Raw genomic sequence first — 26,986 nt, forward strand, 5'->3', positions numbered from 1 at the left:
CTATCTTGCAATTATAGACTAGAGGCACAGCTCTCAGTTCTTTTTTTTTTTTTTTTTTTTTTTTTTTTTTTTGAGACAGAGTCTCGCTTTGTTGTCCAGGCTAGAGTGAGTGCCGTGGCATCAGCCTAGCTCACAGCAACCTCAAACTCCTGGGCTTGAGTGATCCTTCTGCCTCAGCCTCCCGAGTAGCTGGGACTACAGGCATGCGCCACCATGCCCGGCTAATTTTTTATATATATATCAGTTGGCCAATTAATTTCTTTCTATTTATAGTAGAGACGGGGTCTCGCTCTTGCTCAGGCTGGTTTTGAACTCCTGACCTTGAGCAATCCGCCCGCCTAGGCGTCCCAAGAGCTAGGATTACAGGCGTGAGCCACAGCGCCCGGCCTACAGCTCTCAGTTCTTAAACAACAGAATCCAGGCATTACCCTATAGTTTCCATCTCCCTCTTGTCCTCTTACATTTGTTAAAATAATTATTTGGAAGGCCATTACACTTAGCTCCAGCAATTTAGGTTCGTACCCAAGCAAACCTAAACCCAACTTAGAGTGAATGGTTACAGCCTAAGAAAACAAAACTTAAGCTTAATCAATCAGAAACCACCAACTAACCTCTAACTAGGGACTTTCCATTTAACCAACAAAAGGTTTTCTTTGTCTTGCTTCTGCAAACAACTTTTTTTTTGCAACATACCCTGGAGATATTGTGGTCTCAGTTCCAGATGATCACAATAAAGGGAGTCACATGGATTTTTTTAGTTTCCCAGTGCATATAAAAGATATATTTTCACTATATTGTAGTCTATTAAGTGTACAACAGCATTAGGTCTTAAAGAGAAACAATGCACAGAACTTAATTTTAAAAATACTTCATTGCTACAAAAAGTACTCTTGCCTTGATGTTGATGGCTACTGATTGACCATGGTTGTGGTTGCCAAAGGTTGGGGAGGCTGTGGCAGCTTCTTAAAATAAGACAACAGTGAAGTTTGACACATGAATTGACTCTTCCTTTCACAAAAGATTTCTCTGTATCATGTGATGCCTTTTGATAGCATTTTACCCAGAGTAGAACTTCTTCTAAAATTGGAGTCAATACCCTCCAACCCTGCCACTGCTTTATCAACTAAGTTCATGTAAATATTCTAAATCCTTTGCTGTCATTTTAACAATAGTCACAGTATCTTCACCAGGAGTGGATTCCATCTAGAGAAACCACTTTCTTTGATCATCCATAAGAAGCAACTCCTCATCCATTGAACATTCATTATGAGATTGCAGTAATTCAATCATGTCTTCCTTCAGACTCCACTTTTAATTCTAGTTCTCATGCTATTTCCACCACAGCTGCAGTGACTTCTTCCACACTGAAGTCTTGAACTTCTCAAATTCATCCATGAGGGTTGGAATCAATTTCTCCCAAACTCTTGTTAATTTTGATATTTTGACTTCTTCCCATGAATCTTCTTTTTTTTTTTTTTGAGACACAGTCTCACTCTGTTGCTCTGGCTAGAGTGCCGTGGCATCAGCATAGCTCACAGCAACCTCAAACTCCAGGGCTCAAGCGATCCTCTAGCCTCAGCCTCCTGATGTAGCTGGGACTACAGGTATGTGCCACCATGCCCAGCTAATTTTTTCTATATATTTTTAGTTGTCCAGCTAATTTCTTTGTATTTTTAATAGAGACAGGGTCTCACTCTTGCTCGGGCTGGTCCCGAACTCCTGAGCTCAAACAATCCACCCGCCTTGGCCTCCCAGAATGCTAGGATTACAGATGTGAGCCAACATGCCTGGCCTCATGAATGTTCTTAATGGGATCTAGAATAGTGACTCCTTTCTAGAATGGACTTCCATTCTGTAGCCATGGATCAAGGAGTAATTTGGACTTTCAAGTCTTATTATTTCAGAAATACATTTGTAAGGCTACAGCTGCCATAGGTAGTATTTCCTCTGATGGATCTGGGCAAAGTAAATTGAAAACATTCTAGAAAGGATTCACCATTCTTACTTACACCACTTGTTCCTTATGTCATCCTTTCACTGAAGGTTTGGGGTGACTGCAGTTGTGTTTGGGACATCACAGAACAGGGAACAATTGCATACTAACATGATAGGGTAAGTTATTAAGGAAAAAAATCAGTAGGCTTCTTTTCTTGAAGTTAGTGGTTTCCTTTAATTACTGTGGCCTCACCAGGAAAGAATAACTTCTTTACCTCTTCCACCACTCCAGGAAGGAGAGCCCAATATTGTGTTTTTAAGGTCCCAGATCTTTTTACCTCCCTCTTACTCCTCCACAGAAATAAATAGCTGTTGTGACTCAGGTCCTTTGAGGAGGTCACCACTGAAGGGAAGATAAGAGGACTCAGGGTTTGGCTTAAAGAGTGAGTAGGGCCCATTTTTATCTTACAACAAGCAGCACCCTTAGTAGAACAAGCTCGAGGGGATGGGAGGAGATTCCTGGGGACTAAATGGCAAGTGCCACAGCCTTGAGAGCTGTATTAGTTTCCTAGATGCCATAACAAAGTACCACAAGCCGGGCTTGGTGGCTCACACCTGTAATCCTGGCTCTCTGGGAGGCCGAGGCGGGTGGATTGCTCAAGGTCAGGAGTTCGAAACCAGCCTGAGCAAGAGCGAGACCCCGTCTCTACTATAAATAGAAAGAAATTAATTGGCCAACTAATATATATATAGAAAAAATTAGCCGGGCATGGTGGTGCATGCCTGTAGTCCCAGCTACTCGGGAGGCTGAGGCAGGAGAATCGCTTGAGCCCAGGAGTTTGAGGTTGCTGTGAGCTAGGCTGACGCCACGACACTCACTCTAGCCCGGGCAACAGAGTGAGACTCTGTCTCAAAACAAACAAACAAACAAACAAAAAAAACAAAAAAAACAAAGTACCACTGACTGGGTGACTTAAAGCAAGAGAAATGTATTCTTTCACAGGTCTGGAGGCAAGAATTTCAAGATTAAGATGTTGGCAGAGCCATGCTCCCTCTGAAACCTGAAGGGAATCCTCCCTTGCCTCCTGTTAGTTTCTGATGCTATGCCAGCCTTTCTTAGCGTTCCTGGTTTTCAGGTTCACAACTCTGCCTTCGTAGTCGCTGGTGTTCTCCCTGAGTATCTCTGTCTTCACATGGACATTTTTGTATAAGGACACCAGTACTGTTGTGTTAGGGGCCCGCTCTATGCCACAACGAACCCATCTTAACAAATTACATCTGCCATGACCCTATTTCCAAATAAGGTCACATTCTAAGGCATCAGAGTTTAGGGCCTCAACATATATTTCTTGAGTAGGTACACGATTCAACCCACAACAAGAGCCATAACACAGGATGAGTGTACACCAGGCCTGGTACAGAGGAAATAGCCACTAGCCTTTGAAGGAGCCAGGCATGCTTGGATAATGACTATTCTCAGCAGGGATAAGCTCAAGACCAGAGGCCCTCCCCAAAATGTCTAGGTTGTGTAAGCACTTAGGGATTCTTACAAAACCTCAAAGAGAGGCCGGGTGCGGTGGCTCACGCCTGTAATCCTAGCACTCTGGGAGGCCGAGGCGGGTGGATTGCTCCAGGTCAGGAGTTCAAAACCAGCCTGAGCAAGAGCAAGACCCCCATCTCTACTATAAATAGGAAGAAATTAATTGGCCAACTAATATATAGAGGAAAAAATTAGCCGGGCATTGTGGTGCATGCCTGTAGTCCCAACTACTTGGGAGGTTGAGGCAGGAGGATTGCTTGAGCCCAGGAGTTTGAGGTTGCTGTGAGCTAGGATGACGCCATGGCACTCACTCTAGCCTGGGCAACAAAATGAGATTCTGTCTCAAAAAAAAAAAAAAAAAACCTCAAAGAGAGGAAGGAAGCCTCCCCCACACCACTCCCACCACCCCCAAATAATGTGACTGTACTTGCATTTCCCTGGGGGAGGGATTGATGGGTTGAGTGCATGGGGGCATATTCAGACAATTATGCTTGGCATCCTGTTGTCAAAATACTGTGGGCCATTCCAGTTCCAGTCATTTCTCACTGGCTGGTTTCTCTCTTCAAGTGCCTCATTCTTTTATTTACTTTCCACAGGTGCGAGTGTTCTACCCTCAGATTCCCCTCCTTTTATTTTGCCAGTCAAAATATATCTGCATAGGCAAAATAAAATCTAAGGTCACTTCCTAGTCAAAAGTGCCATGTACTCCTAATAGGCAGACTTAGTAATAAAAAATGTAGTTACATTTTTCTTTAATAAATTTAAATTATATTTTAATAAATATAAAATTTGGGAGAAGTTATTTTCCTACCAGTCCCTATAAGCAATAGGGAAGGGATAGAAAAATGTGTTCTCTTCTGTAGAGTAATTCCTGAGGGGTTGAGAATATGGGAGGCTGGATTTTTTCCTCTATTTATGTAAAAATCAAAGAAGTGCCCTATTTCTGCTTGAATCCATTTGAGATATCAGCACTCTGATTTTTCTTAGTTTTTAAAACTAGAATCTGTCTACAATTTTTTAAATCACATGAATAGCATCCTCCCACACAGAGACAAAATGGAAACCTCTGTATACTGTTCCATAATCAAAGCATCTTCACATAGTTGCGCAGAGGAAAAATCCAAGAAATAAGGCAACAATAACAGGTATGTTTACAAAATTATATAAATATTGGTTGTATTTGGCAATACAGCTAATTATCAATAACATATTGCCTATGCCAAACCACTTTATTTGTTGACTATTTTTTAAAATTTCTTTTCAAAACAGTAAGCAGGTAGAGCTGTAGGAAACTGACCATCAGATTATCACCCCACCTCAATTGAAAGTCATTAGACAGTTTTAGCAACCTGAATTAGGGGTCATTTTATAAAGAAAAAAATCAATTTATTTTTTAAAATACATACACACACATATACATTTATACACATACATATATTTCTGCTCCCTTCTCCCTGGGCTTTGAGTGATCTAATGTCTGAAAATATTCACAGCTAGCTCATGGAAAATTACTGTGGTTCTTGACTCATTTACTTAAACATTTATTAGCTATAACCTATTAAAATATTTTAAAAGATAACCAGGCACATTAAAATTTTAAGAAGTTTATTTGAGCAGACAGTGATTCAGGAATCAGGCAGCACCAAACATCGAATTGTTCAGGGCTCCATGAATGAAGCATAAGGGGAACGCTTTTATAGACAAGCCTCATTTTATTGTACGTTGCTTATTGTGTTTCACGGATATTGTGTTTTTTACAAACTGAAGGTTTGTGGCAACTCTGCAACAAGCACCATTTTTGCAAAAGGAAGTACTCGCTTCGTAACTCTGTGTCATATTGTGGTAATTCTCACAATATTTCGAACTTTTTCATTATCATTATATCTGGGATGGTGATCTGTAATCAGTGATCTTATATGTTACTATTGTGATTATTTTGGGGTATCACAAATTGAATCCATATAAGATTGTGAACTTAATCGATAAACGTTGTGTGTGCTCTGACTGGTCCACTGACTGGCCATTCTCCCTTCTGTCTTCCTCTCTTCAGGCCTTCCTTTCCCCTGAGACACAACGGTATTACAGTTAGGCCACTTAATAACCCTACAATGGCCCCTAAGTGTTCAAATGAAAGTCGCACATCTCTCACTTTAAATCGAAAACTAGAAATGATTAAGCTTAGTGAGGAAGGCATGTCAGAAGCTAAGGCAGCTGAAGCTAGGCCTCTACTACCAGTTAGCCAAGTTGTGAATGTGGAAAAGTTCTTGAAGGAAATCATAAGTGTTACTCCAGCGAATACACGAACGATAAGAAAGCGAAACAGCCTTACTGGTGATATGGAACCTGGGACCTTAAAAACATAATATTGGCCTCTCCTTCCTGGATTGGTGGAAGGTATAAAGAAGTTACTCTTTCCTAGTGAGACCACAGTAATTAAAGGAAACCACTAACTTCAAGAAAAAAGCCTACTGATTTTTTTGCCTTAACAACTTACCCTATCATGGTAGTATGCAATTGTTCCCTGTTCTGTGCTGTCTCAAGCACAAATTGCAGTCACCCCAAACCTTCAGTGAAAGGCTGACATAAGGAACAAGTGGTGTAAGTGACACGGAGGCTCAGGGAGGTATGGTCTCCTACCACCATCCTCCCGCCACAGCCAGCGTGATGAATCAGGGTCCCACAGAGAGGAGACGGGGGTGGTGACAGTGGGCAGGGCTGTGAGCTGCAGATGGGCAAGGAGGTCCCCTCTGCATGCAGGACTAACTCACACACCATCCTGCAATGAACCCCTTTCTGTAACAGAGGTAAAGTTCTGAAAAAGGGCAATGAAACATTTCACTAGTTTTCTCTTTAAAACTCCTCCCTTTTTGGGAATTAAAACTTGCATTCCTTCCCAAGGCCACTGATCAAAGGGGTACAAAAATGTTCTTTGCTGTTCGTTTTCTACTATCTTAAATCACAGGAGATGGCTCAACAGAATCCTCAGGACAAGGGTTCAAAAGATCACCCTTACTGGAGATAAAGGTCGTAATAACCCAAGACGAAAATCACCAATCACAGTTAAGCAACAATAGCCTGAAGCTGCAACATGTGACACTAGTCACATAGACCCAAGCCCAACCCCCCAAAAATCCCCCTTTAAAAAGCTCTGTTTTTCTGCTTAAAGGCAAGATGGTGGTCTTTGAGACGCTAGTCTGCTGCCCTCCTCATTTGCTGGCAAATTAATAAATTTCTCTTTCCTTTTTCCTCAAACCACTTGTCCTCATTATTCATGATCATTGATTTGGCCTCGGAGCTTTTGGTAACACTTCCCCTAATGTGCTAGTGCAAGGCGAGAAGGCACTGCTTGGCAAGAAGAAGGAGGTACTGGCTTGGGTCATGGTTGGATTTTACAACAGATGGGGGACTGAGAGGCTATATGTTGACTAATTGGAAACTGTGAAATATTTGTTTAAGGAATAGAAGTGTCCCAAGGAGCCAAATCTCCACTTTTCCAAGGAATTGGAAATAAACTATATAACCAAGGATAGCTAAACCAATAATAATGGTTTTTCTAAATGTAAAAGATGAAACTTTTGTTATGAATATGCTATATTTTATTCATTCATCATTTGATGGACATTTGTGCTTTTTTTTATTTTAAGTAATGCTACTATGAACATTTGTGTACATAGCCCAAAGATGATGAAACTTTTGAACATATTTGCTCAATTCCATGAAATCATTGCCCTTGACATTGAGAGCAGGCTATAAAACTGGGGAATTGAGAACTTTGGGGTTAATATCCTGTTTACAAGATGTTTAAACTCCATGTAATTATGAGTACTTGAAGTCTAAATAAATGAATATAGGCACACTCTTCCTATCCTTAAGATGAGACAAAACCTTAAGAAAACAAGACCATTTTGGGGGGCTTGCAGTCAGATTAGTTGTTTCTTTCTCAGAAAATATACAATTAAAAATTCATTAAACTTTCATTCATTGCCCCTTAAGTCCTGACAATCCCCTGGCCCCATAACCCCACCTCCCATACCCAGCTAGCCAGGAGGCCCAGCCAGACCCAGGCTCTGAAATTTGCTTTAACTACTCTACATTGAAATTTACACATCTGGTCTGAAATTGTGTGTCTTAAAATATCTCAGGGAGGAGAAAAGTGAATGTAAGGGGATAAATGAAACAAAATTAATAACTGTTGATAAATATCAATAATCAATAAACTTGGGTGACGAGTACAAGGGGAACACATTACACACTATTCTTTCAACCTTTGTGTTATTTTAATATTTTCCACAATAAAAGCTTAATCAACAATAATAAAGAGGATATCTCTGGTCTCTTTTCACAGGAGACTGTTTAAAGGCCAAGTGGCAATGGATATGTCAGAAACAATTAACACATTCTTGTCAGTGACACGTTAAATTGCACCTTTATGCCTTAAGCTGTGACAAGTGTGCATCTAGAAATTGGGAGTGCCTCCAAGTGAGGAATATTATGAAGTTCAGTGGGGAAAAGCTTGGGAGAAGAAAAGTTTACTGAGAAAGCTTAAATTAAATCTTGATATGTAGGTCTTGAACTGGTTCTGGGCATGCCCTAAAATTTTACCTAGTACTCACATTTTAAAGGGAAAAATAGGAAATGCCTTGTGCTTCAATTCCTGAAATAGCTATGACATTTCACACCCAAGCATCTTTCCCAGTGACCTGACCCTGGAGTGGTGGCTTGGCTCAGTTGATAGCCTGCAGAGGGGGCAGTGTGGAGGTGGGGTGGCGTGGTTTGGTTTGGTGGGAAAGCAGCAGCAGCTCGCTTGCCCACCCGTGATCATCTCAGCCAGGCTGCTAACACGACAGAAGAGGCAGCTCTGCTTTGGCAGAGCATCTGAAAATGTCAGTCTTATTCTTTTCTGAAACTATTTTTGCCTTTTACATTTTAACTATTTTAAATTTTGGAGAGTATCTGAATATGCTTATAAGTCTTTATTCTGTTACTTGGCATTTGCTGTACTTATAGATTGATTACCATTTCTAGTAAATTCTCTTTAGATTTTCTCAACAAAAATTAAATACACATAATTTGAGGTGTTCTAAGTGAATTGAATAGTCTTGAAAAATAAGTAGGGCCAGGCTTACACAGTCAGAAATTTGGGGTTCATTTTTATAAAATGACAGCAAATGCCTTCTAGCTCAGCTTATCGATTAAAGCTAGGACCAGTCTCAGACATTTTGAACCCTAGTTTGTTACTGGGTAAGATTCCTCCCAACTTGACACTTCCCAGCCCTTCTTTCTCCATCACGAAGCACATTAGCTTGACCTGGCTCAACCTCATCTTCCTCAACCACCTCCCTCCCACCTTTGTTAATCACTGTCCCCTGCAACTCAAGGTGAGACTTTTTGCTAGCTTTCTTATATTGACATTAGAAATCTTGGGGGATTCCAAATCTTTTAGCATTTTGAGTTGATTTTGAAACATAATGCATTTTTATTTAATAAATAAATTCCTAAAAGAATCTGGCATAACACATTTTTATTTCAATTTAAAGTTTTAGAAATGCTTCTCATATTTTCTAAATTAAAACAAACAGCATTATATATGTTCTTTGAATGATTTAGGATTAATTCTATTTCACTCGAGGAGCCCAACTGGTGCAGTTCTAGCATACTGAGCCCAATTCCAAAAACTGAGCTAGGTGTTACTAGAGGGGACTGTGTGAGAAGGAAACAGATGTACCTTCCAAGTGGGGACCAAGATTCAGGCTGTGGGCAGCTGAAGGAAGTTCAGTGCAGCAGGCCTAGCACAGTATACAAAAGTTATCACAATAAGTAGCAGGTGTTAACTCCATAGGGAAGGGAGATCCATTGTAAAGTAACAGAAGCAATATTATATGTAGACAGAACATGGCAAGAAGGAATCTGAGAGCAGTAACTATTTAAACCTTGTTGATCAGCAGGGAGCTGGCACAGGGAAGCATGCCTAGAGATCTGTGGTCCACACGCCCCTGGCTGCAGATGGTACTGATCTGTGGCCTGTTAGGAACTGGGCCGCACAGCAGGAGGTGAGCGGTGCGTAGGCTAGTGAAGCTTCATCACTAGCTAGCTGTATTTACAGCTACTCCCCATCTGTCCCATCATCGCATAAGCTCTGCCTCCTGTCAGATCAGCAGCAGCATTAGATTCCCATAGGAACGTGAACTCTACTGTAAACTGTGCATGTGAGGGATCTAGGTTATGTGCTTCTTATGAGAATCTAATACCTGATGATCTGAGGTGGAGCTGAGGTGGTGATGCTAGCGCTGGGGAGCAGCTGCAAATACAGATTATCATTAGCAGAGAGGGTTGACTGCACAATAAATGTGATGCACTGAATCATCCTGAAACCATCCCCCTCTGGTCTGTGGAAAAATTGTCTATAGATAGTAGGGCTTCATTTCTCTTGAGGGAGACAATGGCAAGAGTTTTGCCAGAGCAAGTCTTAGAGGGATTTTGTGTGCAAATAATCAAAATACAAATCCATTTAACCAAATTCCAAGAAAAGGTGAGGATAAGGTCAGTAAGCCAGTCTAGTCATTGCTCTGGAGAGTCAAGGTCAATGACCTGGTAATAGCAACTTGAATACTGCATCAGGTTTCTATTGCTGCATGAGAAATCACCATAAATTTAGCAGCTTAGAACAGCACACATTTATTATTTCACAGTTTCTTTGGGTCAGGAGACTGGGTGCCACTTAGTTATGTCTTCTGCTCAGGGTCTTAATAGGCTGAAATCAAGGTGTTGGCTGGGTCTGGGACCTCATCTGAGGTTTGGAGTCCAATCTCTTTTAGGTGGTTGGCAGAATTCAGAGCCTTTTAAGTTGTAGGAATGAGGTCCTTGTTTTCTTGCTGGCTGTCAGATGGAGATCACTTTCAGCTCCTACAGGCCACCCTCATGGCCTAGCTAATGGCAATCCCAAATGGGGTAGTTTATTTCTTCAAAGCCAGCAGGAGAATTTTCTTCCATTGGCACAATTGGCTTTTTCATATACCTAAAATGTATATATTTGTGTTCTCCATAAAGGGCTACCATATCATACAACTCCAGGACTGCCATTCATATCACATTCTATAAAAATCACCAAATATAAAGAGCCTAGCAGAATATCTAGCACATAGATAATTGACAATGATGAATGAATCAATTTAATGAATGAATGAAACTCATCACTCTTCATTTTACTTTCCTTCTAATTGATCAATCAGCACTGATTAATAACCCATTGACATTTTTATCCTGTACTTAGAAAAATTACTGTCCTGTTCTGAAATTATCAAATTGCTGATGTATTATTAATGGTTGCTATTATGAAGTTTTCTCCCTGTAAACTTTTGTTCATCCAATGAACATTTGTTATTTACTAGCAGAATATGGTTTTAGGATTGCTCTTACAAGTTTAATAATATCATATTTTGACTCATAGTAGGTCCCATAACTTACATCAAAGCAAGAAAAAATGCTGGACGTAATTTAATTCAACCAAAACACCCAATATGAGCAAGAGTCCATGGTATGAGCCTTGTACACAAAAGATCAACATATAATTTCCCAGAAATCCCCTAAGCAATGTAAAATCAAAGTGCTTAAACTATGATTATACTAGAGAAAATCAAAAGCTTTGTGTGACATTTTCTGAAAACCTGTCTATAAGCTGTTCTTTTAAAATTATCCATGTTAATTTGGGTTCTCTAAGAAACAGATGGCAAGATGGGATTAAGTCTGAAAAAGATTTATTAGGGGAGACAGCTGTGAATTTTAAGAGCAGAGTATGCATGGTGTGATGCCTGTGAAGAGGAGGGTGCAGGAAAGGAGTATTGGGTGGGAAGAATCTTAGACAGTGGCATGGTCTTAAGAAAATTCTACGTAGGCTAAAGGGGAGTCATTGAGCTAATGTTGTCCCTCAGGGGAGTGAGCCAGTACTAATAGCCATGCAATACTCATTCCTTGGCTGGGAACAGAAGGAACACAGTCGTGGACCTCACTGGGTAGCAGCTGGGGTTCTCAATCAATTCTGCTTCCCACAGGGGGAGATTTGGGTATTGCATTTCCATAGCTGCCATATCATCTTTGGTAGTTATCAAATTGATAGTCTTCAAGTTTTTTCATTAATGTTTGATAGACATACAGACCATAAATGATTTCATGCCACCAAATTTTACCTCTATATTTGATAACTGTCATGAAACATGTTACTATTAACAGAGGTTAAGGATTCTATTATGTTAATACAACACTTTGGTTGTTATGTATTTTATATTAGCTTTTGGAGTACATAAACTTTTTTTTTTTGAGACAGAGTCTCGCTCTGTTGCTGGGGCTAGAGTGCTGTGATGTCAGCCTGGCTCACAGCAACCTCAAACTCCTGGGCTCAAGTGATCCTCCTGCCTCAGCTTCCCGAGTACATGGGACTACAGGCAGGCACCACCAAGCCTGGCTAATTTTTTTCTATTTTTAGTAGAGACAGGGTCTCATTCTTGCTGAGGCTGGTCTCGGACTCCTGAGATTGAGCAATCCTCCCACCTCAGCCTCCCAGAGTGCTAGGATTATAGACGTGATCAACCACACCCGGACTGTAAATATTCTTTTATCACATATCATGATTATTGTAGAACACAAGCAAAACCATACAATGAAAAAAATTTAACATATAATTTTGAGAATGTTAACTTAGTAAACCTTCACTGATTTTGGGCTAATTGTAGGTTGACCAAATTATAGAATATTTTTAAAGAAATGTGGTTATTTCTTAGCAGCATACACAGTCATTGCAACTAGAAGAACAAATGCTGTCTAAGAGAGAAAACTGATATAAAAATCAAATGATTAGTCCTAATTAGCATATTAGTTTGTTTCTGGGGAGAAGAACTTAAATGAGTCTCCCTATAATCTTCTCAAAACATATTACACTTATAATTCATATCACACAAGTTGATCAGACTATTGCATTCTGTCTTTAGGTTCTGAAAACCCTTTCTTCCTCAATATTCAAGTGTAGCCTAGGATCCGAAGGCCCAACCTCTGCGAATGAGGGAGGACAGAGGACATGCAGCAAAGGATGCCTTGGGGGGCCCAGCAGCTCCTGTCCTTCCTTTATTCCAGATCTGTAAACTGGACTTGACTTTTCCTGACCCAGTTATTGAAAGGTCACAGGATAGGAGCTTTTGAGTCATCAAAACTGACTGAGCTGGCCCATTCTATTCAGTTTTTCTCATATTTTCCGTCTATACCTACTTAGTCTGTTTTCTGTTGTTTATAAAAGAAACTTGTAACTGGGTAATTTATAAAGAAAACAAAATTTATTTCTTACAGTTCTGGAGGCTAGGAAGACTGGGCTTAAGGGGCTGCATCTGGTGAGGTCCTTCTTGCTGGTGGGGACTCTCTGCAGAGTCCTGAGGCAGCATAGGGCATCCCATGATGAGGGGGCCGAGCCTGCTGGCTCAAGTCTTTCTCCTCTTACACAGCCACCAATGCTCCACCCTCATGACCCTCACAATTACCTCCCAAAGGTCCCACCTATCAAATATCATGGTTGGATTTCCCACCCCATTAATACTGTTAGACAATGGGTGAGTTTTAATGTGAGTTTCAGAGGGGACATTCAAACCATAACATTTTGCCGCTGGCCCCGCCAAATTAATGTCCTTCTCACATACAGATACATTAATTCCATCCCTTACCCCCAAAATCTTCTCATTCCAACACCAAAAGTCCAAAGTCTCATCTGCGAGCCTGTGAAAACAAGTTATCTACTTTCAAGATACAATGGTGGGACAGGCACAGGACACACATTCCCATTCCAAAGAGGAAAAATAAGAAAGAAGAAAAGGACTTGGCCCCTAGCAAGTCAGAAACCCAAAGGGGTAGACATTACAACTTAAGCCGGAGAATAATCTCTTTTAGCTTCCATGTCCAGCATCCAGGAACAGTGTGGTGGGGAACCAATCTCCTAACGGCCACACCTCTCAATACAGCCACTTCTGTGGTTAACTTTCAACTTCAGTTTTGGAGAGGCCACATGTACAAACCATAGCACCTACCTTAATTTTATGTTCCACAAACTAATATATGTTTTAGTTTACTCATTTAAATAATCACTGTTTTTCAACTAATCATTTCTTAATGTTCTAGTCATATAATAATAATTTCAACCCAAGTATTTCAAATTTCGGTTTTTAAATATTTCCCCTAGAAGCCTAGAGACCTGGAAAAACAGATTCATAATTTAAGGATTGCTGAGAGGTACATACTATATATGCTTCAAGTGGCTTACATGTTGGGATGGTTAATTTTATGTGTCAATTTGAATAGGCCACGGGATACCCAAACAAAACATGGTTTCTGGATGACATTAACGTTTGAATTGGTGGACTCATAAAGCCGATGGCTCTCCCCAATATAGTTGGACACCATCCAATTCATTGAGAGCCTGAATAGGTCAAAAGACGGAAGGAGGAATTTATCCCTCTTATCGGCCTCACTGCTTGTGCCGGGACATTTCATTTAATCTTCTGCGTTGGACTGGAGTCACATCATTGGCTCCCTTGTCAGGCCTTTGAACCCGGACTGCATCACACTACTGGTTTTCCTGAGTTTCTAGCTTGAGGATGACAGATCATGGGACTTCTTAGCCTCTGGAATTACATGAGCTAATTCCTCTTAATCAATTAATCAATCTCTATATATCTATCCTATTGGTTCTGTTTCTTGGAAAAATACTACTGCACATGTTATTTATTCATTTAATCTTCTTAACTGCCTAACTATTATTATCTCCAATTTATACACAAGAATACTGAAGCACAGAGAAGTTAAATAACTTACCCAAGGTCACATTAAAAAGTAAGTGGTAGAGTCAGGATTTAAACCCAAGTAATCTGGCTCCAACTGAAAATGTGTTGTTACTGTGGCCTTCTCAAACACTCTCAGTTAAAAAGCCACTAACTACCAATTAGCACGTGGCAACATAATCATTTAAAAAAATATTTTATTTACATGTGCATTTTACAAGCAACTAATTTAAACTGAAAAATGATGAAGTAAAAATTTGTAGCTCTTGTCATCTTTATAAACTCCAATAAATTTCCTTTTCCTAATTTATAGCAGCATATTTTCTTCCAAAGCCATCATATATATTTTTAAACACATTATGGAAATTATATGACTTAAAGGATATAAAGAAAAAAAATCAGAAATAAGTTAATTCAGTTGTACATATTCAGAAAACAATACTGAGATTAAAGAACATGTGACTTAAAAATCAATACAGCGTCCCTTCCGTTCCCAATCTCCATATCGTGTAGGTTCTGGGCCCCTGGGTCCACCTTTTTCTTTGGTAACTGGATTAACATCATCTGGAAATTCTACAGAAAACAAAAGATATAGAAGTGCATAAGATACAAAAGATAGAAAAGTGTATATTAGAAATTCTTCTTTGACAAAGCAGTCAAGCCAGGAAAAGCATTATGGTCAATTTTGAAGACAAGGTTGCATACTAGGCTAAATATTACTGACCAAGTTACTACATGGACTATTCATGAGGTTCTTTTTCCTGAGTTTGAGAAATCACTTTAGGATACAATTTTCATATTCAATCAAGTTTGCTATCAACACTAACAACTTAGAATTCTAGGAGTGCTCTCAGCCCTTGATCTGGGAAATAGCTGCATATGTGCTGCTGGATCCAAACAGAAGGGAAGGGGTGCAGAAAACACAGAGTGCAAATTCATGAGACTTGGAAGGTTTTAAAATAAGATTACTTTGAATGAGTCACTTTGACTCGATGCCTCAGTTTTCTGACCTGTAAAATGGGGAGAACAGTCATACTTGCCTTATTGTGTTAAGAATTAAATAAGATATTACATGTAAAAGGTCTAGCATAATGCCAGGTACATAAGAATGTCAATTAATTTCAGCTATGAGTATTATTACTCCTCATCATAGGGTTTTGCCTTCAGTAAATAGTTAGCTAGACCACTTATGGACATAATATTAATAACAATTACTATTCTTAAAACTATGTATGCATATCAGAAGTTCCCATCATGAATCAGGCCAGATTCTGAGCACTTTATATATACTACCTCATTTAACCTTCATAATAATCCTATGGGATAGGAAAAATTATCATCCCTGTTTTACAGATAAAGAAAATGAGACATGAAGGATAAGCTCAATACCATACAGCTAAGTGGTGAAACTGAGTTTGAATTCAGATATTCTGTCTGCAGTCTTACTCTTGGCCTATACACTGTACTGCTCTGTATATGGACAAAATAGGAGAGGAACCAGCTATTAGAAAGAACCCTAATTCTTAAACTGTGTCTCTATATTTTTGGCACCCTCACAATACTTCCCATTCCCTGCCTAGATTTATCATTCTGTTTCACATTTATTGTTATTTTTTTCTTATTTACTTTGATTATTGTCTGTCTTTCCCCTTAAAATGTTAAGCTCCACTATGGTATATATTTTTGTGTGTTTTATTTGCTGCTGTTTCAGTGCCTGGCTCATAGATGACACTTAATATGTATCGTATGAGTGAATGAATAGATTTTATCTTATCCTCATGGTGATCTTGTGAGCACATGGTTTCATTCAATAGAGCTAGGTACAGCTTCAATGTGGGCGTTATGGTAGGATAAATAACAGGATAAACTTGAGAGATGTTAAGAAGGCAGAATCAACAAGACTTAGTTAGTGATTGGATACAGGAGACAGGAAGAGGCAGGAGTGAAGGATTTCAGATTTCAGGCTTGGGTGATGTGTCAGATGGGGTAGACTGGGAATCCAGAGGAAGAGAAAGATGTAGATTCAGGCTGGTGGGTGAAGGTGAGTGGGAAAAATGCATACAGGATGAGTTAAGTTTTAGAAATACTAATTCTGAGATGTTTGGAATATGCAAAAGATGTTCAGGAGGCAACTGGAAATAGGAGAGTGAAGCTCAAGACAGAGATCTGACTAGAGGCATACATGTGTGAATCACGAACACAAATGTGATATGTTTAAAATCATCTTAGGAAAATATAAGATCTCCCTAGGAATGCTTACGGGGCTAAGGAGAGAGGCCTGGCAAATACCCAGGTGTTGGGCAGAGGCAAAGAAACTTACAAAGAAGCCCAGGAAGAAATAGTTGAAAAAAACAGAATGATAAACTAAAGAAAGTATAACATTAATATAAACTAAAGCAGGAGATTTCCAGAATCACTAGTTAACACTGTCAAGGGTTGTGGATTGTTCAAATAAAATGAGAATTAAAAAGCATCTGCTGGATTTGGTGATGTCTGCCAGAGCAATTTCTAAGGGATGGTAGGTTCAACATAAACTTGAGTAATTCAAAAATTAAGAGGTATGCCTACCATTATGTCAAATAGATAACTAACTTTTCAAATGTGCTTTCTTTGTTTTTATTATGGTAAATATATATATATAACATAATATTTATCACATTAACCATTGTAAGTATACAATTTAGTGCCATTAAATGCATTCACAATGTTGTGGAACCATTCCCATATCTATACCCAAAACATTTTCATCATCCCCATAATAAACTCCATACCATTAAATAAACTTCCCCTTTTCTCTTCCCCCCACCCTTGATAACCTCAATTCTACTTTCTCTCTTTATGGGTTTGACTACTCTAAGTACTTCATATAAGTGTAATCATATAATATTTGTCCTTCTGTGTCCAGCATATTTCACTAAGCATAATGTTTTCAAGGTCCATCCATGTTGCAGCATATATCAAAATTTCATTACTTTTTATGACTGAACAGTATTCCACTGCATGTATATGTGTGCCACATTTTGTTTATCTATTAATTTGTTGATGAACACTTGGATTATTTCCACCTTTTGGCTATTGTGAACAATGCTATGAACATGGATAAGTATACAGATATCTGTTCAAGTCCCTGCTTTCAATTCTTTTAGTTATACACATAGGAGTGAAACTGCTGGGTCATATGGTAGTTCTGTTTCACTTTTTGAAGAATGGCCAAACTGTTTTCCACAGAGGCTGCTCATTTTACCTTCTCACCAGAAATGTATGAGTGTTCTAATTTTTCCACATCCTTGACAATACTTGTTATTTTCCAGTTTTTTGATTATACCCATTATAGTTTTGATTTGCATTTCCCTAATGATTAATGATGCTGAGCATTTTGTCATTTGTATATATTCTTTGGAGAAATATCTACTTAAGTCCTTTCCTATTTTTTGAATTGGATTTATTTTTTGTCAAGTTGCAGGAGTATTTTACATATATATTCTGGATATTAATCCCCTGTCAGACATATGATTTGCAAATAGTTTCTACCAGCCCATAGGCTGCCCTTTTGCTTTCTTGATAATTTGCTTTCCTGTCATTTGATTTTAAAAAGTTCTTAATTCTGATGAAGTATTTTATCTATTTTTTTTTTGTTGCCTGTGCTTTTGATGTCATATCCATGAAATATCATGAAGATTTCCCCTGATATTTTCTTCTAAGAGTTTTATAGTTCTTAAATTCAGATCTTTGATACATATTGAGTTAATTTTTTGTGATAGTAAAGTAAACGTCCAACTTCTTTATCTGGATATTCAATTTTTCCAGTACCATTTACTGAAAAGACTGTCCTTTGTGCTTTGAATGGTTTTGGTACCTTTATCAAAAACTGACTGACCGTATGTGTGAGATTTGATTTCTGGGCTTGCTGTTTCATTCTTATGTGATTTTTTTTTTCTTTTTTAGTTAAAATGATGCAAATTTATAGTTCTTGAGGTTAGAAACCTGACATGGGTCTCCCTGGGCTAAAATCAAAGAGTCAGCAGAGCTATGCTCCTTCTGGAGGCTCTAGAGGAAAATTTGTTTCCCTGCCTTTTCCCATTTCCAGAGGCTGCCCTTGAACATACCCATACTTGCCCACATCCCATATCCCTTCCTCCGTCTTTTTTTTTTTTTTTTTGAGACAGAGTCTTGCTTTGTTGCTCAGGCTAGAGTGAGTGCCGTGGCGTCAGCCTAGCTCACAGCAACCTCAAACTCCTGGCTCAAGCAATCCTCCTGCCTCAGCCTCCCAAGTAGCTGGGACTACAGGCATTCGCCACCATGCCCGGCTAATTTTTTGTATATATTAGTTGGCCAATTAATTTCTTTCTATTTATGGTAGAGACGGGGTCTCGCTCTTGCTCAGGCTGGTTTTGAACTCCTGACCTTGAGCAATCCGCCCGCCTCGGCCTCCCAGAGAGCTAGGATTACAGGCAGCCCCTTCCTCCGTCTTTAAAGGGAACAATGCAGTATCTTCCAATCTCTCTATGACCCTCTTACTTCCCTCTTATGAGGACCTTTGTGATTACACTGGGCCCACCTGGGTGGTCCAGGATATCCTCCCTGTCTCAAGATACCTAATTTAATCTTAATGTTTTAAGCAACTAATTCCCCTCTGATTTTTCTTTTTTTTTTCTTTTTTCTTTTTTTTTTTTTTACCAGTCACCCTCCTGTCTATCCCTCTGATTTTTCTGTTTAGCTAAAAACCACTGAAGAAAAATTTTGCCTTTAGATTAAGACGACTTCTTAAAAGTCTCTATCATTTTGGCCGATTGTTCTGGTTATTAGACTGGGCTTGGTAAAGTGCTATAAATTGACAACTAAATGAGTAAACAATTAAAGTTTTTATATTTTATAAAAGTTTCAGACATAGATCCCTGCATCCTAATATCTTCTTGGCTAGGATGCTTCACTACATAGATGGCTTAACTTCCATTTCACTGGAAAAGTTAGACAAGCAGGATGGCCTAGCCAAGGACTCAAAGTGGAATGTTTATGATGCTTAAAATTTTATTTTTTCAATAGTTAATGCTTGTACATGTTCTATAATTCAAAGGTATAGAATGAAAATAAAGTAGCACTTTTAAAACCAGCTTTAAGGCATGAGAGTCAAATGTTATATATACTGAATACAAAATAATGTTTAGTGTATTACTCCCTCCTCCAATCTCTTTAGTCTCAAAACTATCCCTTCTCTAACTATGTGGTTATAGTGAGAACAATCACCCTCACACATGGCCCATCTCAGATTGGGTCACTAAGATTGATTCAGCTGGGGACATCTGAGCCAAGCTTGGCCCATGAGCTTTCTTCTTCAGGAATTTGGAATTAGAAGTAAGAAACTCTAGTCGCAGTTTGGCTGATCTCTTGAACTGAATAGCTGCTAGGAGCAGTTATTTTCTGCCCAGTGGACTGAGGAACTAGTTTGGAGATAGAAAACAATGAAGAAAAGCAACCACAGACAAGAGAAAGAGGGAGAGTATCCTGGTTTCCATATAGTGTTCAGTCTCGAGGTTCTAGTCTTTTTCCAGGGCCCAGCAGCATCACTGCCCTTGGGTGCCTCACTTCTGCTTAAGTAGGTTTCTGTTATTTGTATCAAAGAAGGTCTCACATTACATATTTTGTCATGCGAATAATGATAAACATTACTGAAAACAAACCCAATCAAAACAAACACATACACTGAAAACAAACCCAATCCAATCCAATCAAATACCTTATCCAGGGCTTGGAAACTTTAAAAACAAACCCACACAGCTGGGCATGGTGGCTCACACATGTAATCTTAGCACCATGGGAGACCAAAGTGGCAGGACTACCTGAGGCCAGGAGATCAGGACTAGCCAGGGCAACACAGCAAGACCCCATCTCTACAAAAAATTAAAAAAAATTAGCCAGGTGTTGTGGCTGTAGTCTCAGCTACTTCAGAGGCTGAGGTGGGAGGATTGCTTGAGCCCAAAAGTGTGAGGCTGTGAGCCATGATCACCCCATTGCACTCTAGACTGGGTGACAGAGCAAGACCCTATCTCTTAAAAAAAAACAAAACTAAACAACACATTCGTATTAAGGGTCAATATGGTAATATAATGATTTTACTCATAGATAAAATATGCTCCATATTGTTAATAAAGAATTATAAGCAAAAATAACATTTATTTTTCTAACTAAAATACTTTCTGTGATACTTAGGAGAGGATCTTTACTCACTTTCCAGTGGTTCTTTCTCTAAATGGGAATCTTCTGGTGCATCAAAACGACCTTCTGGTAACTTTGCCTTCTTAAGTGATTGTTTGATGGGTTCAGACTTTCCTTCTTGAGAAGAACTTGTTTTCCTCAAATGACACAGAAGGGGTGATCCTAGCAGAGTGGAGACAACAGGAAAATAGGGGCTGTTCATTTCTTCTACTTTAAACATTTAATAATTTTATTTATTTGTTTTTAGTTTATATATTCAGATTTATCAAAGTTAAAAAGGTACAAAGGACATATATATATAGTGAAAATTCTTCCCTCTGCCCCTGTCTTCTAGATAGCCATTTCCTTTCCCGTGAGACAACCAGTTTGAAAAGAAGAGCTATGAAATAAGTTAGTTAGCCATTATAAAATTGTAGAAACTTATATAAACCACTAATTTCTGTCTGCAGCAGTGCCAAAATACCAGGAGTCAGAACATTAAGAGTAGCTAAGTACATTAGTATGAACTTTTAAATAATGTTTAGTATTTAAACCTCTAGAAGTCACGAGTGGCTATATTTAGTATTCTTATACTTAAATCCTAATCATGGTCCACTTTTCCTAACAACTCAAAATTTAAAAAATGAATTAGGCATCTACAATGTGTAAATGAGATCATGTTCTCTTTAGTTTATGAGACAAAGTTATACTTTCAGTTCTATGAAAGTTATCTAACCCCTTGGTGAGATAATGTTCAGTAAGGGCAAAACCACACTGAAAAATTGATCTCACTGCTGGGGGTTTTCAACTTCCTAAAGGAATAGTTTTAGAGGCAGACAAATTTGGGTACCAGTTCCAGCTACACTCCTGTGGCAAACAGAATAGTGGCCCTAAAGATGATCAGAACCCAATGCCCAGAATCTGTCAATAGATTAGGTTATATGGCAAAGGAGAATTCTGGCAGCAGATGGAATTAAGGTTGCTAATTGGACGACCTTAAACTAGGGAGATTATCCTAGATTATCTGGATGTATAAATGTAATCACAAGGGTCCTTAAAAAGAGAAGAGAGAACTGGAAGAGAGAACCAGAGGGATGGCAGACACAGACCTGAGCTGATGTGGCTGGCATGAAGATGAAGGAAGCGGTTGAGTCAAGGAATGTGGGCAGCTTCTAGAAGCTGGAAAAGGGAAGGAAACGGGTTTTCCCCAGAGCTTCCAGAAAAACCACAGTCCTGCTAACAACTTCATTTTAGCTCAATGAGACCCATTTCAGACTTCTCACCTCCAGAAATGTAAAATGTTTTAAGCCACTAAGTTTGTGGTAATTTGTTACAGCAGCAATAGGAAACTAATATAACAACTTACTAGTTGTTTGACCTTGGTCAAGTTACTTAAACCCTCTTTGTTTCTTTCCCCCTAAATTGGAAATAACAGTATCTATCTCATGAGATTATTGAATAAACAGGACAATTTATGCAAAGCATTTAGTATAATGACAAATTATATCTATTATTATTTTTATAGAATTATCTGGAAGCTCTTGACAGCATTACATATAATTAGATTGTTATTTCATTATATATATGTTTTATTTCACATTCTAGTCATCACTATATAACCATACCCCTGCTTAAAAATATATACACAAATATATATGCATGCAAATAGGTAAGAGAAATGAACATGTGTTTGTGTGTGTGTACACAGTAAGTGCATTAGTAACTTGAGCCTAACTATGGGATGTTCTAGAAGTCAATTTGCATAAGAGTTTTTGGTGAAGAACAGGAAAGAGAAAAGAGTAGCCAAGTATGTTTGAGAAACTGGTCCCTCAGGCCGGCCTTGCATACTTCTGAAAGACATTATCTGTAGAAAGAAGGGTTACAAGAGAAAGCTGAAAGACCAGTTTTCTCAAGGGTCTCTGAGACCACTAGGGGCATAAAAAGAACTATTTTGTAGTCAGGTAACAGTATGACAGAATGTGGGGAAAGAGAATTACCCTTGTTTCTGTACAGCAAGAGGTAAGCCTCCTTGGCACCTGGAGGCTATACAGCTTGGGACACAGTGCATGCACATCACTTGGCAGGGGTGGGGTAGTGAGGCATGTATAAGTAGCTTCAAAGGCAGACAAGAAGAAAGGTGTATCAGATAAGGACTGGTAGATAGGCAAAGGTAAGCCCAAGGGCCACTCCTGTTAATTCTGCCTATCAAATAGTAGGTGCTGAACGATACTAATTATATTAATGTTAGTGTTACATTTTGGCTATCGGTTGACTTCTGACTACCTCAACTACAGACGAAATAGTTGATTAACTTAAAACAAGAACCATCTTTCCAGAATATAAGGAAATAACCACTAAAAAGCCCATGTCTTCTACTTTAAGGTGTGGTTTGGCCTTATCCAAAGCCTATTTAGAATTGTGTTTACATGTATATTACAGGTAAGAAGTTGACCTTCTAAGAAAGACATAATAAAAGCAAAAGAGTGAATGACAGACACACACACACAAAAACAATAAACAACTCAGAACCTCAGAACTCCTGTTTTTGGCAATCTGACAAATCAGACATGCCAAAACCCTACAGCAATAAAACATCTAAAAGAGTCAAAAAATATATAAAACACTTCTAAATCCGAGTAAGAATTTTTAAGAAAGTAAATAGTGATAAACTGAAAAAGCAGTCCTGTGAGGTAAACACTTAAACTGAAACTGCTCCCTATCTTGTGTTTTCCTTGCCTAGGGCTTAGGTTATAGAGCTTTCAGGACCGAAGGGAAATGACAGTCATAAGCCTGAGCAAAACCAGAAAGCCTGTTAGAGGCCAGGAATCAGGGAGTTTCACACACTGAGAAAATAAATCTGAACTGACAGATTTAAAATGTGTACACCAACCAGCTGGGGGGATCTTATTAAAAATGCAGATTCTAAGTAGTTCTGGGTGGAGCCTATGATTCTGCATTTTTAACAAGCTCCCAGGTGATGCTCATGTTACTGGACAAAAGAGCAAGAAACTAGAAGAAAACTTCCAGTTAAGGAAGAGAACAGTTAAGGAAAGAAAAGTGTCCATTTCAACCCTAGTTCTGAGTGGAGATGTGAAAAAATGAAGCCACTAGCTGACCACACCTGTGTTTAGGTCTGAATACACACTATTTGCATAGTTTAAAAACTCCCAAAGGGAGCATCTTACTATTAATATAATGTGGACTCAAGTCTAAAGTTGAAGGGCTCCCAGATACATAGTAAAGGCAGAAGCCAATCCCCTGAGGAGAGAAATAATCTCTCAACCCATGTTTCACAGAAGTCTGCCAAAGAGAATCCCAGTAAAATCCAAGGAAACAAGCCATCACAAACAAAAGTCAGCAGAATCAACAAACAACAGAAGAGTGGGTCCAGACCATAAAGAGTTCATATACTGAATTCAGAATACAAATTAATATATTTAAACAAATTTTTAGAATGGAAAATATGCATTTACACAGATGAATAAATAACTTCATAAATCAATGTGGATCAATCTCAAAACAGTGTTAGCTGGAAAAAAAGCAAATAAATAGAAATGATATGAAACCATTTCTGTGAAGGTCAAAAACAAAGTTACACAACTGTATCAGGGAGCAGCACACAGGAGCTTCTTGGCAATGGAGTCTACTTCTTAAATTGGAGAATAAGTTCATAGACGTTGGTTTTGCTTCATAACTTACACATTGTACTACATGTATATATTTTTGGTATCAAATACTTCAAAAATGTTTAAAATGAGTGCAAAAGGGTTGCTGAAGGAACACAACAAATTTTAAACAGTCGTTACCTTGGAGTTTGAATAACATGGGGCTTTCACGTTCTATTATTACTCATTTCTGGGCCATTTAAAATTTTTACAATTAATAAATAAAACGTTTGTATTTGGGAAAAAAATGATTGCACAAAGGAAAAAAAATTGCATGGAAATCTCAGGCCACTTACTATAAGGGCAGTAATTATGGTTTCAACTCATGCACATTGTCTCTGTATGTTATAAATTAAAATTAGGTTGCTAACTAACTCTGCAACATATTGAGAAAAATTTCCAACAAAAATGGATTAAGAAATGGTTTCTACTGAAAACATGCACGCTTTCTGTACTAACTCCTGACTTCATCTAATTTTTGTTATACTTGTCTTTGGCCCCCTTCAGCACTTCTCCAATAATCTTTTCATACTGTCAAGTGCCACACATCCTCTCTGAAGTAAATAAATAAGCAAAAGAATAGCTCCCATTCCTAAAGGGTCTTATTTTGCATGTTTTTCAGGGGCATGAGTGCAGTGCCCCCTAGGAGATCCCACATAAACAACTCGGAACCGTAGAGGTCTTCCCAGGCCAGAGCAGGGGCCGGAAGGAAGCGGACGTCCGGGGCGGAAGGGCCTTGGCAACCTCCCAGCTCCGGTCCCACCCTTGAGACCCGGGCGGCGCGGGGACCTGCCCAGGGCCAGGGCGCGGGTGGCCGAGCTGGAGAGAAGCTCCGTAGCCTCTGCCGCCAGCTAATGCGCGGCTTCCTCCCCAGGAGGCACTTCTCGCGGCGCCCGGGCCTCCGCGACCCCGCCCGCAACCTTGGCCCCGGGGCAGAGCGCCTTACTTGTCGCTGTCCATGCCGAGGCTAAGGGACGGCTAAGCAACCCGGGGAGCCTCGATAGGGTCATGGCGCCAACGCCTCAGCTTCTGCGCAGGCGCAAAGGGATGTGGGCAGGAGCAGGCGGTGGCGCCCGGGCCCGCCCCACGGGGGCGGGGCTTCCGTGGGGCGGGGCCTCTGCAGCCAGCTCTAGGAGTCCTGGTTCCCGAGCCAGACCCTAGCTATAAAGGAGCAGGGGAAGTGGCTCAGCTGTCTCGCCAAGGAAGACCCAAACTACCCTTGAACACTGTTGATTAAAACCCCAAATCATGGTTAAGGTAGATGAGGGGATAATTCCGTGTATGCCTCTTAGAGCCAAAAGGTCTCCTGGAATAATCTTCTTTATAGTATACTAACATTGATCACCTTTCACTCTTGCACTCATGTAAAATATTTGCTGCTTTTACTTCATTCTCCCTCTGTTTTTATATTTTATTTATTTTTCTTTTTTTTTTTCAACCACTCTTACGTGCAGTAATGTTTTATATTTTAAATATCTCTTTGTTCAATAAGTTCCTAATTCATCAGCTCTGACTCCCTGGCTAGATGATCTGAAAGATGACGTTTTTGAGTGAGGTGCAGAGCAAGAGAAGGCTCTCCATCTGGACCAGGATGCCTAGCGAGGAGCTCTGCCACTGGACCCTTAGTTCCAACAGCACCAATAGTGTTCAGAGTATATGTGGCAGATCAGGATGCTTGTGGACATCTTTACAGAATCATAGTGAAGGTCCGTAGAATTTTTGGATTTTTTTTTTTTTTTAGAAAAGTTTCTGTTTAGCTATTGGGCCATGGTAGTGTCTGGTCCTGTGATATCAGGTGGCTATGCAATCTTGAGTTTCTCATCATGAACTGAGAGTTATCTGGTCCTCTTAGATAAGGAAACCTGCTGTGGCCAAAACCCAAGCAATTTTCATTAGCAGGTAGCTCACACTCTATGGTCATGCTTTTGACCCTTAGCTTATATCTACAACTTCATGACGAATTGATTTGTGACCAGTAGACTGAGGAAAGAAATCAAAGTTGAATTCTAGATGGCTTTGTTAATAAACGGACCGAACTGGCAATGGACTGCTTTTTGCATTTGGAGCCCCATTTATGAAGGCCCTAAAGGAAGAGTGGAGGGGGAAAAAAAAGTTCCCCAGAGGGCAGAACTTAGTTTATCTTGCATACTTTGCCTAGAAAGAAATAAGGCTTGAAATAAAGATCTACATCATTTCATGGGCAGTGACTGGGAATATAAAAGTTTTGGAATAGTTCTTTGGAATAGGACCCCTCAAAGTGACCCCAAAGCATGAGAACATTTGGGGCCCCCCAATACCCCACCCAAAAAGGCTTCCATTGGAGAAGGACTCTTAATCAGGACAAGATTATTATATTAGCTATCTCTTACTGCCTCACAAATTATACCAAAGTTAGTGGCTTAAAGCAATAAACAATTATTCACCCACAGTTTTTATGGGCCAGGAATCCAGCAGCCAGAGTGCCTCTGGCTCTAGGTCTTAAACGAGAGTGTACCCAAACCATTGGCTGGAGTTCCAGTCTCAAATGAAGGCACGGCTAGCTTGCTTCCAAGCTCACTCACATGATTAGTTGCAGGATTTGGTTCTTTGTGAACTTTTGGACTGGAGACCTTCCTCAGTTCCTTGCTAAGTGGGCTTCTCCAAAAGCCATCTCACAACATAGTAGCTGGCTTTCCACAGAATGAATGATCCAAAGAGCATGAAAGACTATTCACAATGGAAGCCCCAATCTTTTTGTAATCTCAGTGGAGACATCTCACCACTTTTCTTGTATTCTATCATTAGGTCAAGCCCAGTATCAAAGGGAGAAGGCTTACACAAGGCTGCCTACCACAGTGACACAC

At 39.5% G+C, this 26,986-nt stretch overlaps 1 protein-coding gene across 1 annotated transcript; it reads right to left on the reverse strand.

Annotated features, from left to right (window-relative positions):
- Window positions 1–14,465: 14,465 nt before the first annotated feature.
- Window positions 14,466–25,186, reverse strand: SDHAF4 (succinate dehydrogenase complex assembly factor 4). The gene is made up of 3 exons (XM_012750302.2): window positions 25,090–25,186; window positions 20,512–20,661; window positions 14,466–14,859 (listed from the first exon to the last, which is right to left on the reverse strand). The coding sequence occupies exons 1-3, from the start codon at window positions 25,151–25,153 to the stop codon at window positions 14,750–14,752; spliced, it is 324 nt and encodes a 107-aa protein (XP_012605756.1). The 5' UTR covers window positions 25,154–25,186; the 3' UTR covers window positions 14,466–14,749.
- Between the last annotated feature and the right edge of the window lie 1,800 nt (window positions 25,187–26,986).

This window comes from Microcebus murinus, chromosome 5, assembly GCF_040939455.1.
Source record: "Microcebus murinus isolate Inina chromosome 5, M.murinus_Inina_mat1.0, whole genome shotgun sequence".
NCBI lineage: Eukaryota > Metazoa > Chordata > Mammalia > Primates > Cheirogaleidae > Microcebus > Microcebus murinus.

Excerpts from the sequence above, each read along its gene's own strand:
- SDHAF4 (XM_012750302.2), bottom strand. The coding sequence starts at position 25,153 with ATGACCCTATCGAGGCTCCCCGGGTTGCTTAGCCGTCCCTTAGCCTCG. Across the intron at positions 20,662-25,089 it reads CTCGGCATGGACAGCGACAA|GATCACCCCTTCTGTGTCAT; the intron begins GTAAGGCGCTCT and ends CCACTCTGCTAG. Across the intron at positions 14,860-20,511 it reads AGAGAAAGAACCACTGGAAA|AATTTCCAGATGATGTTAAT; the intron begins GTGAGTAAAGAT and ends TGTTTTCTGTAG.